This window comes from Thermobia domestica, chromosome 14 (assembly GCF_964235325.1).
Source record: "Thermobia domestica chromosome 14, izTheDome1.hap1.1, whole genome shotgun sequence".
NCBI classification, from domain to species: Eukaryota; Metazoa; Arthropoda; class Insecta; order Zygentoma; family Lepismatidae; genus Thermobia; species Thermobia domestica.
The window spans coordinates 27596811-27614216 of NC_137467.1; the positions used below are offsets into that span (position 1 = coordinate 27596811).

Genomic DNA, 17406 nt, shown 5'->3' on the forward strand with positions numbered 1-17406 from the left:
GTGGAAGCAGCATGGTGTCATTACTGTCGGTGGGAAATGTAAATGTTCCAGAGTTCGCGATTTACTCCAGTAGGAGTACTGTTGTATATCCTGATAATGATGGGTAGTTTGAGCCTGTCGATTTCAGATGTGCACTCAGGAAAATGTGTGAAACATACTTCGGTCCCACCCACACCTCTCTCTGACGGAGGAAACCCTCCCTTTGCTTAGGGAAAAGAAATTAATGACCTCAGCTGTGTTGGCAATTTGTCATTCAGTCGTTTGGTCTTGGCGAGTGAGGATTGTAAACTACTTAAAATGGCTAACAAGACAAAGCACAGCGAAGTCCGTGAAATGATTCATTGTGGCAACGCTTCCGCATCCAACAATTGAAAGATGTCGGCCGCAGCAACTTGTCCCTCTTCTTTCGAGTGGTACGGGAAAACCACACATCGACAGCAACACCAGAAGGGGCACAGTTGAAATAGATAGGCTCTAGTTTGTACTAATTTAAACCATACATCATTCAAAAAGTTACGTATTATAGTTAAGAGTGAGTACATATTTAATATGAGGAATTTGTAGTTTTGCATTCGGAGTAGACTTTGCTAGTAGGCGCTACTAGTTACTTTACAACATTATTAACGTTTAACAGGGGCAAGAATTGTCCATAGATGAGAGGTATATCAATTGATGCGCCTCATCGAGCTGAACAAAATATAGGTATGTCAATCCTCATGAGCAGTTTTCGATAAAATTTAAAAATTAATGCTGTATGATAATCACGCCATCTATTAAGATGCAATTAACACTAAAGTATACTCTCACGAAGCTTTTTCGTATGACATACGCAACACAATGTGGTTAATGAGATTTAGTCCCAAATTCTCAATTTTGAACTTTTTTTTTCTTACCTAGAGTATTGTTCAAAGATGGTAAATTATTTTGCGTAGGTTTCGAGAAAATGTATTATTATTATTATTATTATTATTATTATTATTATTATTATTATTATTATTATTATTATTATTATTATTAAGTACGAGGTGTGTTCAAAAAGTGTCGAGCCTATTTTCCCCCTTCAGAAACCAATGAAGCACGGGAGAGTTTCTTCAGTGCAAATTTAGAGGGGACACTAATGCGCAGTCATGAATTTTTTCCCGCCCGCAGAAAGCGTCAGTTTGTTGGCAATTGGCCCACGAGTGAAGACGTGAAGTGAGCGGTGGTCGGATTTCAGTTTTTTGTAAAATCGTAGAAAAACTTGAGCAGTGATATTGTATCAACTTTTTCCAAAAGCTTGGGGATACCCAAGCGGAAATCATTCAATCGGGTCGGTACATTCAATTTTGAACGAGAATTTGGGCTTGAGGAGAGTGCTCACGAAATATGATTCAGGTTTTCATTGCCAAAATCAACATTTCTGTGTATCGTCAGGCTCCCTACTCACCCGACATGATTCCGTGTGACTTTTGGTTATTTCCCAAGCTGAAAATGCCACTAAAAGGGACACGATTTGAGTCAACAGAAGACATCATGTGGAATGCAACGGCACGGTTGCTCACCATCCAAAAACTGCGTTCCACAAGTGTTTCCAACTATGGCGGGAGCAGTGTCTGCATTACCAAGGAGACTACTTTGAAGGGGATTAGTGTTTCGTATTTCCAAATCAATAAATGTACTTTTGCCAACCCAAAGTTCGATACTTTTTGAACACACCTCGTATGTCGTTCATTGCCAATAATAATTTTTATTTAGCTGGAACAGATAGTTCGTTTATTTATGTACTAGTATGTAACAAATGTACATTATCAGGTAGCAGATTGTGTTTGTTTGTTTGTTTGTTTGTTTTTTTTTCCTTGCAATGGGGTCTTCGGTGGCTCAGTGGTAGAGCGTTCACCTCTGGTGCATGGGGTCCTTGGTTCGATCCCAGCTCGCATCAAATGAGTTCACTTGGTGCGAGCTTTGTGGTGGACAAACGCCGCATGCTTGGTGTTCTCCCGTTTCCTCCCAGTTTCTTCATTCCATCGTTTCATTCATTTCTGACCATCGCCGTCTCCTTTAACCTAGCCAGCATAACCGTGAACGCAAAACTTAGATTTCATTTAATTTTTAGAATGTTATACATATTCTTTTTGTAATTTAAAACATTACATAGACCTTGGATTTTGCTATTTTAATTTGTAACCTCACTTGCTTTTAGCAGTTTTTGCCATTATACAAAGTGCTTTACCTTTCAGACGAATCTCTACGTATTCTTTTGTGATATTCTTCATTATATTTTGTGTTGATTTATTGCAGGTTACAGTATTTTGCCAGAGGGACGCAAGGTTATATTAAAAAGTTACGTGAAGCATTGCAAGGTAAATCAGGAGATGAGTTGAAAACGGAAGAGAATAAGATAAAAGTCGTTGCCTTGAAAACTACTTCAAACATTAACACGTTAATCAAAGATCTATTTCATAGTCCACCGAGTTACAAGAGCATCATTAGTCTTTCCTGGAAGCCGACTACAGCTGCTAGCGTAAGTAATGCATCCCATTATATTCTCATTTATTGTAGAACAAGTGATGTATTGGTTCTAAGTATTGTTCATGCCGGACTTTCTTATGCATGCTCCAGAGATTTTCCATTGTGTGAACTAAATATTGTGAAATACTTAATGTTGAGACTAGCGTCTCGTATCTGTCTTTTCTTCCGATAGTACTTACCATAAGAGACATGTCCTAAGACGCCACATCCTACAAAGGGCACTGCGACTCAGAGGTAGAGCGTTCACCTCTGCTGGGTGGGTCCCTGTTTCGATCCCAGCTCGCGCTAAGTGGGCTTTGTCGGGGACAAGCATCGTGTTCGTGGGTTTTCTCGTTTCCTCCCGCTTTATTCATTCCGTCATTCCATTAATTTCTCATTATCACCGTCCTTTGGCCTAGCCTGCATAAACGTGGGACGTAAAACTGAAATACTTCATTTTATTTAATTTGCCATATTCTGCAACCGTAGAAATATTTTTCTTCTCAGATCAGCAGTCTTTCGATTGGTTTTGACGGAGCTTTCAACTGTTTCGGTTCTGATCTAAACTTTTCGTCAGGGCTCATAACGAGTCACTTTTTTAAATACATAACTAAAAGTTAGTTTTTTCAAGTTGGTCAGTAAAAGTTACTTTAAAAAAATGTCACTAAAAGTTACTTTTTTGGGAGGTAAAGTGACTTTTTCGTGTGATTTGTTTTGCATTGACAGTTTTCTAAGAAAAATGTTATAAAAATAAATGAAAAAAGGCAGAAACTTGTTACTTATTACTCTTCTGAAAGCTTCTGCCACGTATGAAACAGTTAGCTTTATTCTCACTTCAGCTTTTATTCTTTCTAAAACACAGTAGACGGTTGGTGGATGCGTAAACTCTCAAGGTGGGGTTGAGAACTCTTCTGTGTCTATTTTCTTCTATCATAATAGTCTTTTAGTTTTCTCTCGTAATAGTTAACGCGCCGCTCAACGTTGTGTGTGTATGTGTGTTTGTGTGTTTCATCATCATGTTCGTCTTGTGTTATGCTTCTTGTATGTTCTTCTTAAGAGTAGACGTGTGAATGCTCTCAATGCTAAGTTGAATATAATGTCTGAGATGAAGAAATTTGGAAATAGGCCAGAACTGGTTCCACTTACTCAGAAGCTTCTTACATCTGCTAAGTCTGGTTACCGGAACTACAAAGCATACTTAGAAAACCTAAGAAAGGAGGAAGCTCAAAGAAGAAAAGATGAAACAAAACAACAAAGAGAGAGGTGATGGAGAAATTGACAAAGGAAAAAGGGGTATGATGAGATTTTGATCACTTTTTCGAATACTTTTCAACTATTTACAAGAGACCAGACCGCTACGAGCCCTGCTTTTCATTTCCGTGTATATTTTCTTCTCTTTATCTTGTATTATTTTGCCTGTATTTCAGTCGCGACCGTGTAGGTATTTTTCATTTTTTGCCGTTCCCTCCATAGCTAATAGGGTGATTTCTTAATATCTCATAATGTGTCCAGTCATCCTTCTTTTCATTTTCAAATATTCTTCAGTATAACCATTTCCAATACTATTTCATTTGATATCGTATCCACCTATCTTAATTTTCAGTATCCTTTTATAACACTGCATTTCGAAGGCTTTCATTCTCAGTTAGTCTCTTCCAGAGTCCTTACAATGCTACATGTATGGTTTCATTATCCTGTTCTTCGATTCTGATGCTGCCGGTTAGAAGATTTTTTGTTTCGTCAAATACTTTCTTTTACGATCTATTTTGTATTTTGTTTGCACTATTATCGCCTGTCAACGAACTTGAAAAGATCGTTACTGAATTCTCTGTATATATATATATATATATATATATATATATATATATATATATATATATATAGATACATAGATACATAGATAGATATGTATGTGTGTGTGTCTGATTTTTCAATTTTGAGCCCTCCATTCGGTAGGCCACCAAAAACTGTCTGAGAAAGTGATGGAATTTTTCGCGTCACTCTCACCGTTCCAGAGATGTTGGCCAAAAACAGTTCTGATTTCGGGAGATTTAAGGAGACATATCTCGGGAACCAGATATATGTCTCCCGAGACATAGAGAGATGATATTTTACGAAATTTTTCAATTTTGATCCCTTCATTTTGAGCATGTCTTCATAAATCAGCATATGGGAGAACGTTTTAACAGAGCCTTTAAACTAAACATGTGGAAAAATTTTAGTACTCAAGGAAATTATAAATGGATAGCTATATCACAAGAATTGTTTAATGAGTATAATAATAAAGTACATAGAACAATTGGTATAAGGGCTGTAGAAGTTAATAAGAAAAATTAATTCTTTTTAAGTTCGTTCTGGCAATGCTCTTGGAGCATTCTGAACTGGTTTCCCACCGTCTGCCAACACCACGATATCGTCCGCAAGTCTAAGTGTGTAAATGTTATTCTAGGCTCTCAGTGGCCTTGATTTCTTTTGTTTCTTCAATGTAGAGCTCGACAATGAGCATCCTTGCCTGTTCCCTTTCTAAATTGCTGCATCTCCTTCCTCTCATTCCATTTCAGTTGTTGTTTACTGATATTCCTTTGATGTTTTCATTTCATCTGCATCATCATCCATGGATCTTCCGTTGTCTTATACTACTTAGTCTTTGGTCTCCGTGTTTTGAAGTTCCTCTTCGCCTTCTTCTAAATCATTTTTCTTTCTTTCTTTCTGTGTTCGTACACTTTTCTGTCTTCTTACTTTGTTGTCTTATCCAGTCCTTGGCAAGTCTGCATTTTCGAATAATCCAATTTCGTGTCCTTTTGTACTGCTCTTTAGCCTCGGTGACCAGAGGCGATATCGGCCACAGCTGCAGTGATGCTCTCATGCAATTCAACCACAGTTGTTGCAAGTGGCGGTACAAATATCCTAAATTTTCCACAGAAATGCCATTGAGCTTGCACAACGGACTTAGTCGCATGTAAATGAAGCACACAAAAACGTTTGGTGGCTTGTAGAAACCATGTTGCTCACTTCGACTAAACTGCCTCCTGATAAACGTTACGTAATTACGCCTCTGTAATAGAAAGAAAAAAACTGAGATTATATTCCAGTAAAAATTATATTGACAACAAAAGCTCATTACTGTTCGAATAATAAATTATCGAAATCGGGACCATCATTTTGACTCACCCGATATTATAATACATCACTGTTTTAGTTTTTACACTCTATACTGGATTATATATTGTTTTTTACAGAGTGATTTATTTTTGCCTATGAGCTGTTCATAGCGCTCAAAATAAATTATTATTATTAGTAGTAGTATACAAATAAATGATAATGAAAAGCAAAAAAAAAAAAAAAAACGTAAGTTTATGTAGGGTTTTATGTAATAATGTTCATATAACAAAATAGTGTTATCCGTAAAATATATTCAAGTGCAAATAACAAGATCCGGCTTAAAATTCCAAGGTTGATGAACTTCAATCAATAAGTTATTAAGTTCTAGTAATTGTGTTAACTCTCCCCTGTGATCTAGTGACTAGCGCAAATATCTTTGATGCACGAGGTTTCGATTTCCAGGAGAGCTTTGGTCAGCGATACTTCTCAGTAGCTACGCTAATATGAGACGTGGACTAGTTTCAGGTAGAATCCGAACCGCCGTAATGCGTTCAAATTTTGTAATGTTTTCCCATCGCTAATCAAACCCGGGACCAAATTACGAAGAGGGCAATCAATCAGGTAATTGTTACTAAATTTAAAATCATTCGGTTTTACAGAAAAGTGCCTATTTGTACAAAGGACCAAGCTACAGTGTATGTTCACTCGTACGTATGGCTGCCAGACAAATTAAGCAGATATCAAAGATAATAAGCAGATTAAGCTGTCCAGTTTATTATACAATATAAAATATTGTTCAGCGTAAAGGTTTAATTGTACTTTAATTGTAGTTTTTCGTTTGTTGCGCCATATCATCAACAGAAGTCTTCGGCACATTTGTAAATTGCCTACACAGCAAGCGACAAGTATTAGCCTGATCTTGAACTATTGGGAAGTAGTGTGACGGACAGACTGATGTCTTGTGTTTATATTAAGGATTAAGCATGTGTAAATATTTTCGCCTAGATGTTTATGCAACCCATAACTCTTAAATGTTTGAAATTTATATTTTAGCATTATCCACAAACTAGTGCTTTTCCATATATACTAATGAATGAAGGAAACAATCTATTTTTTATGCACCAGATCCTATATAAATTGGTACAGCCCATGTGGTCCGAGTTGAGGGCACCGACCTCAAGAATGAGTGAGTGGTTGTGTTGGGAACCGAACTGTGTGGCGTAGTGGTCAAAGCATCGGCACGGTATGCCAGGGGTCCTGGGTTCTAGTCTCAGTCCAGTCGGCCACTTTTTCGCTCTTTGTGTGTTATAGAATTCGCACCTATAGATCATCTGGTATGTTAAAAATCGGTTGTTTCCTTTCATTAGTATACTGTATATTAAATCACAACCGTCATAAGATGCTTGGTATATAGACACAAGATTGTCCAATCACAACAGGTTCTGCAGTACAACTCACGTGATCCGAGATGAGAGCATCGACCTCGAAAATGAGAGTGAGTGGCTGTTCTGCGAAGCAGACTGGGTGGCGTAGTGGTTAACGTATCGGTACGATATGACAGAGGTCCCGGGTTTGAGTCCCAGTCTAGTCAGTCATTTTTTCACGCTGTGTGTTAATGCTTTTTCGTTTTGCATATATTGTAACTAATAGTCATAATCTGAGGACTTGCGTCTCGACCGTATGCATGTGACATTCTCGCTTATTTAGTCGAATTGATTGTCTGCAGTATGTGAAGTCACGCAGATAACAGATTTAACTCCAATTATTTAGTTTCAACTTGGTAATCTTTATTGTCAGTGTCCGAATGCTAACATATACTGTTAAAACCCCACGCCCAATCAATCAAGCGTATTAGACATAGTGGTTTTACATAATAATTGATTACATTTGTTGTGAAACCTGTTAGTAATTATTTACATTGTGGTAAGCATTGTATATGGGATGATTTTACGAAGAAAAAAATTAACTTACTAAATTTGTATTTTATTGAGCAGGCTGGAGGAAATACGACGCCGGCGCAAAAGAGACATACTCCGATCACATTTAGTGATTCTTCACCTTCCCAGAAGCAGCAGAAAGTAGAACGAGAAATATACCAACCACCGAGTGGAAAATTTAGCAATAAAGTTACAAGTTATGGTAAGCAATTGTTTCAAATTATTTTATTTTTCTTATACTTTTGAGAAACCATGCTGTCAGTTGGTCTGGTTTGATTTATTTCCACTCGACCAGCTTCAGACTACATGAAATTTTGTGTGGAGCTCTTGTACATGATATCTGCGGTTGCTGATCCACAGCCACTGAAAAGAAAGGATACTTGTGTATGCCTGATATCTATACCTCATGTGCGCATGTGAGAACGTTCTACGTTGTTTTTTGAATCTAGTTACGAGTCTGCGTTGTCGTACTGTTGATTAGTGTTTTGCTTTGAATCAGTATTTCATATTTATTCGCGTTTTATTAAATCCTGTACGAGCTGTGGTTGTTGAAACTGCAAAAAGTATCGCGGAACATATAATGTCAAAATTTATACTAGGGCAATTTGATTTTGGTACTAACATATTCATAACATCTAGCAATGAAAGTGTACCAACCACATTGGGTAGAACACAATTATAGTACTAAATGTGCTATGCTGGCGCGTGATTACAAATGTTAACTTGAACTCTTGAACTGAAAACTTAAGCATACCGGCAAGTTCTTTTTTCTTTCTTTCTTTTTGTCATTATTTAATGGACTCATGAGATGTGATTAAATCAGTAATGCTTCTTTATGTTAAAAAAATAAATAAGCCTTTGACGAAGATACGGTTTCCCATTGAAAACTTCATTAATAAGTATATATCCTCATTCAAGAGTAAATTAATAAAATTATAGCTGTTGCATTAGTCAGAAAACGTTGACATTGACAAAATCGGAGACTCATATCACTTTGCTTCTATCATGTGAGAGTTGTGCTGCCGGTAGCAGTGAAATTTCTCCCGCAATACAGGCATATAAGAATTTGTTAATGTTTAAACTTACTAAAACGAGATTGTAATGCGAACGCCATATTGCAAAATTTGAAAGACAAAGATAATTATTTACAAAACCCTGCATTTAAGCTCAATTGGATTCATACTGGATTGAAATAGTTTTGTGAGCGCAAGTGGGATCCTTAGTACGTGTGAGATAATCGGTACGAGACAGGTGAGAAAATGTTGGGAGTGGCATCTTGAGGTGTATAGATTTGAAGTCCAAGATGGCCTTCGATTGTCCTTGACCGTTAGTAGATTCTATTTTCTGTCATATCAATGCAATCATGAAAGTTCTGACATTTCTTTAAGCTCCTCTTCATGTGTTATCCTCCCGTTTTGTTCCTGGTTTCCTCAAAGGTGTGAAGGTTATTTTTTAAGGTTGGTTTATGAATGCCGTTTGATATTTCGCGTGCTTTTTGTTAGGTGCGCAGATTCCTTGCATCATTTGCGTAGAGTAGGACACCATTTACATTCACGGCATCAGTCTGTACGCTTCGTAGCATCAAGTTTTCATATTTAAGAAATCGACCTACCCACCGACTGTAAAAGCGATCATCCATTTTCTGACAACGAGCATGCAGCTGAACATTTATCGCCAGATATGTAAGGTATATGGTTAAATGCAGTAACACTGAAGTCTGAAAATAGGTCAGATTGTTTAAGAAAGGTTTGGGAAAGTGTCCATGATGACTCGCGAACGGGAGGAATTGGATCATTCGCAATACAATCATCCAAACCTTGCCCCTAGCGATTAATACCTCTTCCACCAACTAAAAATCTTCCAGGGCAACAGAGTTCTATCAGGACAGTATCCAAAAGCCTGTTCTTCGTTACAATAAATGTTAAAGCAGGCTAGGAAATTACTAGAAAAGCAGAGAATCACATGTAAATTATATATATACATATTTATTTCTTTTTTAAACATTTTTTTTTCGTTTCCATTCTAAAATGAATCTCATTTAAAAAAAATAACCCTCGTCTTTCGAAAATTTTGATTTTTTTTTTCTTTTTTAATTGGAAATCTTTAGATTAATTCATTAGAATGGTTCCAAGTAGTTTACAATCACTTAAGTGTACATATATTTCAAAATTCTGCGCTTTGATATATTCTAAAGCATGGATCATCGACCTTTCTCACTGGCATACAACCATATTATTATGATGATTATTATTATACTTTCAACCTATGCTATGCATAAGTGTCGAAGTCTTACGAGGGTGGGGTGAAAAGTTCTTGGCCTGACCCAGAGATGGCACTCCAATCAGCAAAATTTTATTGTTCTTGCCTAGGGTGCTTTTCAGTTGTTCGTATAACAAGTGTCAACTTGTTCTCTCAAGTAGTTTGTGTGCAGGCATTGTTGCAGTAAGACGTCGTGCGTGTTAGTTGTGAAAATGGTTAAACTTGAATATCGTGTGGTAATCAAATTTTTCGTTTTGGATGGATTAACCCCTACGGAAATTTATCCAAAGTTGACAAAAGTTTACGGGGATTCTGCTCCTTCCATGTCAACCGTTAAAAAGTGAGCAGCTGTATTTAAACGTGGTCGCACATCCCTGGAAGATGACCCACGTGAAGGAAGGCCGAAAACCGCACCCACACCGGAAACAATCGAAAAAGTCCATGGTATCGTGTTGGACGACAGGGGAGTGAAGGTGAGTGAGATAGCTGAGAGTGTAGGAATATAGGAAGAACGGGTCCGAAACATCTTGCTCAAAGAACTAGGGATGCGAAAGCTCTGCGCAAGATGGGTGCCGCATTTGCTGACTGCCGACTAAAGCAAATGCCAAAATGATTTTCGCAGCAATCTTTGGACCGATTCAAAAGGGATCTGACCGATTTTGTGCGGCGATTTGTGACAATGGATGAGACATGGGTTTACCACTACACGGCAGAAATGAAACAGCAGCCCAAGTAGTGATTGGAAGCCAGTGATGCAGCGCCGAAGAAAGCGAAGACGATCGTATCGGCCGGAAAGGTCATGGCTAGTGTGTTTTGGGATGCGAAAGGGTTCCTGTTAATTGCTTACCTTGCAAAAGGGAGAACAATTACAGGCAAATATCACTCGAACCTTCTTGACCAGCTGGATGCCAAAATTCGCGAGAAGAGGCCTGGCTTGAAGAAGAAAATCATCTTTCACCGGGACAACGCACTTGTGCACAAGGGTGAGTTGGTGATGGTAAAACTGCGAGATTTGGAGTACGATTTGCTCTGCCACCCTCCATATTCTCCTGATTTGGCATCATCGGACCTCTTTCTGTTTCCAGACTTGAAGAAATTTCTTTCTGGGAAGCGCTTCACATCGAATGAAGAAGTTGAGAGAGTCGTGGATGACTATTTTCACAACCTTCCGGACTCTCACTTCCGGGAAGGAATATTGATGTTGGTGAAACGCTGGACAAGTGTATTGAAGTTAAGGGAGATTATGTCGAAAAATAAAATAATTTTTGAACTGAAATTCGCAGTCTTTCATTGTCAGGCCGAGAACTTTTCACCCCGCCCTCGTATATAATGGTTTTGTCCGTCCATGTGTCAGCAGGTATCAGAACAAAAATGGTAAGAGATATCAAGATGCGGTTTTTGCAATCGATTCATTGTTCGTACAATAGGTTCCATCTCTTCCAGTAACTCTATTCAAACCAGAAATGGTTCCAATAAGATCATACCACTTCCGACGTTTATCGCCATAAAACGAATACAGTAACAGCGAGAAGGTTTTTTCAAACGATTCAGCGTCTAAGGCAAATAAACCAGAGTATCCCGAAGATTGTACCAAAACCGAAAGTTGTTCAAATTTAATGCTATTTCCTGTTTCAATATAGAAAAAACTGTAATAGATATCGAGATGAAGTTTCTTATAATGGATTCATTGTTTCGAGAATAGATCTTATTTTCTTCATGAACCATCCATTCAAACCGGAACTAGGGGACGCGGTGGCTCAGTGGTAGAGCGTTCACCTTCGGTGCTTGGGGTCCCTGGTTCGATCCCAGCTCGCGCAGTGTGGACTTTGTGGTGGACAAACACCGTGCTCATGGGTTTTCTCGGTGTTCTTCCGTTTCCTTTCACTTTCTTCATTCCACCATTTCATTCATTTCTCATAATCACAGTCTCCTTTAGCCTAATCGGCATAACTGTGGGACGTAAAACTTAAGATTTCATTTCATTTTTTTCAAACCGGAACTAGTTCAAATTATTCATTTTCGGTTTCAGCATTTATCGCTATAGAACAAAATGGTAATAAATACCGGCAATCTGTTTTCTCAGACTGATTCATTGGCTCAAGAGAGCATATCGCTACAACCAACAACTGCGTTCTTTTGCAGTTGATTCAGCTTCTCAAAAATAAGTTCGAACTTCTCTCCTAACCCTTCATTTAAGCCGAAACGATTTCCAGTTTCAATATTTATCGCCATAGAACAAAAATAGTAATAGATAGCAACAAGCGATGAGACTGTTACCGATTCAGGGTCTCAAGAATACTTACCATCTAACTTATTGTCTACGTCAACAACACTTGTAGTTGTATGCTAGAGGTGCGGCGTGTCAGCATCGAGGAAAACAAACAAAACTAATATGTAAAGAATGCCATCTTGGCAGGTGTATCAATGGCTCACCTTATTTATATTTTTCTCCGATCGTTGTAACTGTTTTCTCCATCAGACTTGCACTCACCCGACCTATTGTTGAACTCTAAAATTGAGATTTATACTTCATTAAAAATTTGGACCTGTGAAAATGAAAAGAAGACTCTTACTGGGTTGTTAGTAGGGACCTATCATCGTCGATAATCTGTAAGCTGTACCCTTGAATTGTACTTTCATGATGTGTCTGATGAAGACAATGATATATTCTCGAAATTGTAATATGGGTTGTAAAAACATAGGTGTTTGCTTTGGTCAGATCTTACCAGGATCACGCAGTGGGAATATAAGATGGTACTCTTAGCTCGTCCGTTAGTCTACACGTTAACTGTTGAATGAAAGCTAATTTTTTAAATTCTGTTCTTGCCTTAGACAGTCAGAGCTATTATCTCAGCAGAGTTCGTTAATAGAATCAACCCGTTAACATTTTCAGCGTGATGGTGGTCTTAACGGTGGCTATCCATATCCCGTTTAAAATTAACAACATTCCCTAGTTTCTATGCAACCTAGACATTAACAAACAGATATTGGTTACCTGTAATAAAATAATATGTAGCTTTTCTTACTGCATTTATCGTTAATTGAGCCAATCCGGTCATCTCAGGTTAACATCATCTCAGGTTAACATTTTAATGGTGGCTATCCATATCCTGTTTAAAATTGATAACATTCCCTAGCTTCTGTCCAGCCTTCATGGTAGCAAAGATATGTTGGATGCCTATAATAAAAGGATATGTAGCTTTTCTTATTGCAATCTTCGTTAATGGAGCAAATCCTTAAATCTCTGATAACGGCTACTTTAGTGGTGGCTGTCCATATCCCGTTTAAAATTGATATTCCCTAACTTCTATGCAGCCTGCACAGTAGCAAAGATGTGGTTGCCTGTAATAAAAGTAGCTTTTCGTATTGCAGTTATCGTTAATGAAGCTAATCCGTTAACATCTCCGGTAACGGCGACTTTAATTGTGGATATCCTTATCCCGTTTAAAATTGATAACATTCGCTAGATGCTACACATTAGCAAAGAGATGTTGGTTGCCTATAATAAAAGGATATGTACCTTACTGGAATCATCGTTAATGGAGCCAATCCGTTAGCATCTCAGGTGACGGTGACTTGAATGATGGATATCATATTCCATTTAAAATTGATAACTCCCTAACTTCTATGCAACCTGCATAGTAGCAAAGATGTAGTTGCGTGTAATAAAAGAATATGTAGCCTTTCGTAGTGTAGTTATCGTTAATGGAGCCAATCCGTTAATAAATATCTCAGGTGGCGGTGACTTTAATGGCGGCTATCCATATCCCGTTTAAAATTGATAATATTCTCTAGCTTATATGCAACCTGCATACTAGCAAAGAGATGTTGGTTACCTATAATAAAAGGAGATGTAGCATTTCGTACTGCAGTTACTGTTAATAGAACAAATCCCTTAACATCTCAGGTAACGGCGACTTCAATTATGGCTGTCCGTATCCCGTTTATAATTGATAACATTCCCTAAATTCTATTCAACCTGCGGAGATGTTGGTTGCCTATAATAAAAGATATGTAAGCTTACTGCAATTATCGTTAATGTAGCCAATCCGTTAATACCTTCTCAAGTAACAGTGACCTTAACAGTGGTTATCCATATCCCGTTTAAAATTGATAACATTCCCTAGCTTCTATGCAACCTGCATAGTAGCAAAGAGATGTTGGTAACTTGTAATAAAAGGATATCTAGCTTTTCTTACTTCAGTTATCTCGGCCGAGTTCGTTAATGGAGTGAATCCATTAATATCTTCACGGGTAAAGGTGATTTTAATTGTGGTTATTCATATCCCATGAATGAAGTAGCATGATACTCTTGACTGTCTTTAGGCAGACTTTATTTTTGTTCAAATTATACAAATTTCTCGTTTCACACAGAATTTATATTCTAATAATGTTTTATTTATCTTTTTCAGTTCCTCCTAGACGAGGACGTGGTCGTGGAGGAGGTGGAGGACCCCGAGGCTCCAGTTTCCGTGGAAATAGAAGGTGGCGAAGATTCTGAAATGCAGCAATGAAGACGTTACAATTTAGTTGGACGCGAGAAAAGTGTGCCTCCATTAGTTCTGCCTTCGTTTTTTTAGACTCGATATATGAACGCCTAGTGTCAATGGAGGATGTCAATCACATGTGGTAGTGGTGCAGATAATGAACACAAAAAGTCTACCGTCGTAGTGTTAAAGCGAATATAACCCTTGTATTAGAAAAGATTTTTTTCAAAACTGAAATTTTGTTTGTGTGTGTATATATAAGAAAAGGGGGAATCGAAAAACGTTGCACTCTTTCGAAACGAACTGACTTGCCAATTGATTGTACTCACTGGATTACTGACTTTATTTCGGTATCAAACGACTTCCCGACAAACACTTGATGCAGTTCTGCTTTCGAATATAACAACACTTATTTGAACAGACAGCTTGAAGATCTTGCAGTGTAATATGAGTTGTAAAAAGTGTTGTCAGTTCAGTGAATATTCTCCCCCATTCCTGGTCCAACCTGCTTCCCTAGACCCGTAGCATTCCTAAACCTTATTTTGAACTACTTGATTACATTTTTTTTTAAATTAACAACCACGTGTTAAAAGTTTGTGCGCATACTATATTATAGATATAATCTAATTTTATTTTTTCTGTATTTCCTAGGTTCATGTTGAGAGCTATTAAGAATCTTGAACATACAACAAGAGCAAGAGAGGGACTTTTTTCCCTGAATACTTGAGATGATTTCCAAAAGCACACAATATATATTAGGACCCAAAATAAAATTGTCAGAAGTTGGTATTTCACCATTTGGACGTCGGACATTCTTTTTCTTATTTTTCAGCTTGTGAATCAGAGGTGAAATCTGCTGGAGTTGACAAAGGATTTCTTTCTTGATATTTAATCCAGCTGGCAAAATAGCATTTGTTCAACATCATTTCTCGAGAAACTTTGAGTACATTATTTGCTTCAGTGGCTGCTGTATTGATATTTCTTCTTCGGAAAACTATAAAATGATTTAGTGACGATAATCTTGATCCATGATAATTTATATATGACTATCTAAGGACAGATTTCTTTCACACAAACTGAAGAGTCAAAATTAAGAATATATTAAGTCTTGTAGCACTATTAAAGATTTGTACATTAATATATATAAAAATGCTAGTATATTGAAGAATATGTTGTATTATAAGGGCAGTCGTTAATACAGTACAGTACTACGTTAGAGAGTTTTTTTTAAAAGAATATTAAAGAAAATACGTGATGATTGATGTTGGACAAATAAAGACGAGTTTGGTTTTCTAACAAGAATTCTTTCTTTTAAAGGAAAATCTGAGATGATCTTACAGTGACTTCTGATCATATATTTAAATTGTTTGTGTTTAATTAGTAAGTGACTCTTTCCATTAAAAATGGTAGGAACATTCATTTGTGCAGAACGAGTACTTTTGTAAATTACCCACATAGATTTTTAATTATGGGAGTTAGGCAAAGAATCATATTTCGTAATGTTTTATTAAATTCGTACGTAAAGTGTAATATATATGCATTCAAATATTTACAAAAAAATGCTAGTATACGATAATAAGTATTCGTTTCATAGGTGACGATCAGGGGAGGGAGCTTAATATTTATTGCGATTTAGTCCGACTCCCCTTGCCATTTTATATCTTTCCAGATAATTATAGAAAAAAGTTTAAGTTGTTTGACTTTGGTTATTAAAGATAAATTATATATTGGTTAAAAGGAAGATATCACTATTTAGTACAAAAACGAAGTATTAATTCTCTCGTTTTTTAAGCGTATGCTCATGTTGTATATGCATGCATGTAGACGCTTATAGATAACAGTAGAGAGTTAAAATTTTGAGAGAAACGTTGCAATTAATAATGCGATATTACGCAATATATAACATTCTGACTTCATCATTTTACCAAATAATGCAAAACATTATATACATACATACATTTTATTCACTTAGTTTTATTAACACATATTATAGAAAATGGATTATTTGTTTATGAAAGGGATAAAATTGTTTAGTTTGCAGTACGTTATTTCGTCTTTTTAGGGTGGTTGCAGTGGCGGTCTGGAGAGAGTACTAGATGCGACAGTTCTCTCCTGAAATTCCTTTTTCCTCATTTCTCATGCGTGACTTTGTATCAATTTTTTGCATTTCGTTGCAGCCCCACTGTTCTTTTCCTGTATCCGCCACTGTATTATTGTAGTAACAACTCTCAGGTGATAATTTTCTACTATTTCTATCGCACAAGGGTGGCGTTAATACAGTTCACTTCTACTACGTACGTAGCGATGAATTATTTGATTATTTACGGTTTGTGACGTTGATTATAGTATTTGTGTGGGTCTGCGAATAAGCTACTATGGGGACTGTCTCATGTGCGATTTTGCCAATACGTTGCAAATATGCTCTCGGTATCAAAATACCACAGCATAACAGCAACAAAAATTTCATTCATCTTATGGGTTTTTTATTAAAATTCAGAAGCAGTTACTTCAGAAGTATATGCATCTAAATTTTTTTTTTTTTTTTTTTTTTTTTTTTTTTTTTCATTTGCTTCTGTTCGATTATCTTTGCCTAATTCCGAAATTATTTTCTGGGTGGTGGTTTGCTTGAAAATTAATCGCTTTATTTTCTTCCTATTTTTCAGGAGTAACCAAAAAATGTTCACGTTTCGCTTTGGGAAATTTGGATCTTTCCATGATGTGTACATTGGAAGCTCAAACATACTAACATTGTTTCTTTATTTCTTTTTAGCTTTTCCATGACAAGTAAGAAGTATTAATTAAAGAATCCATGTATTTTCTTGTTCTTTTTCTTCCCTTTTATTAAAGAGAGAAAAAACGTATTTCCTTATGCACATTATTGTATTGGATGAATGTATGTTTGTTGTCTGATTGTTGAGAACAAAGACACCTGTGTACCTTCCTTCTCCTTGTAATTCAAGTGGTAAGTTCGCAGCCCTTGTATTAATGTGAGAATTTAGATGAATGCTTGTGTAAATTTAATTTAATTTTTTTTATATAAAAATAAATTTTCCTTACAGAAATACTGACTGCGTTTTGTTCTGTATTACAAAATTTGTACTTTAGAATGTTTGTACTGAGTGCTTATAAATTTT

The 17406-nt window shown here is 36.7% G+C and overlaps 1 protein-coding gene across 1 annotated transcript in view; it reads left to right on the plus strand.

Moving 5' to 3' along the window:
* cass (apoptosis inhibitor cassowary) overlaps positions 1 to 16805 on the plus strand; it is a 41582-nt gene extending 24777 nt beyond the window's left edge. Inside the window, exons 8-10 of the mRNA XM_081737802.1 lie at positions 2278 to 2500; positions 7584 to 7728; positions 14198 to 16805. Of these exons, the coding sequence (XP_081593928.1) occupies positions 2278 to 2500; positions 7584 to 7728; positions 14198 to 14286 (457 nt within the window). The 3' untranslated portion in view covers positions 14287 to 16805. The remainder of the gene's footprint in view (positions 1 to 2277; positions 2501 to 7583; positions 7729 to 14197) is intronic.
* Positions 16806 to 17406: the final 601 nt, after the last annotated feature.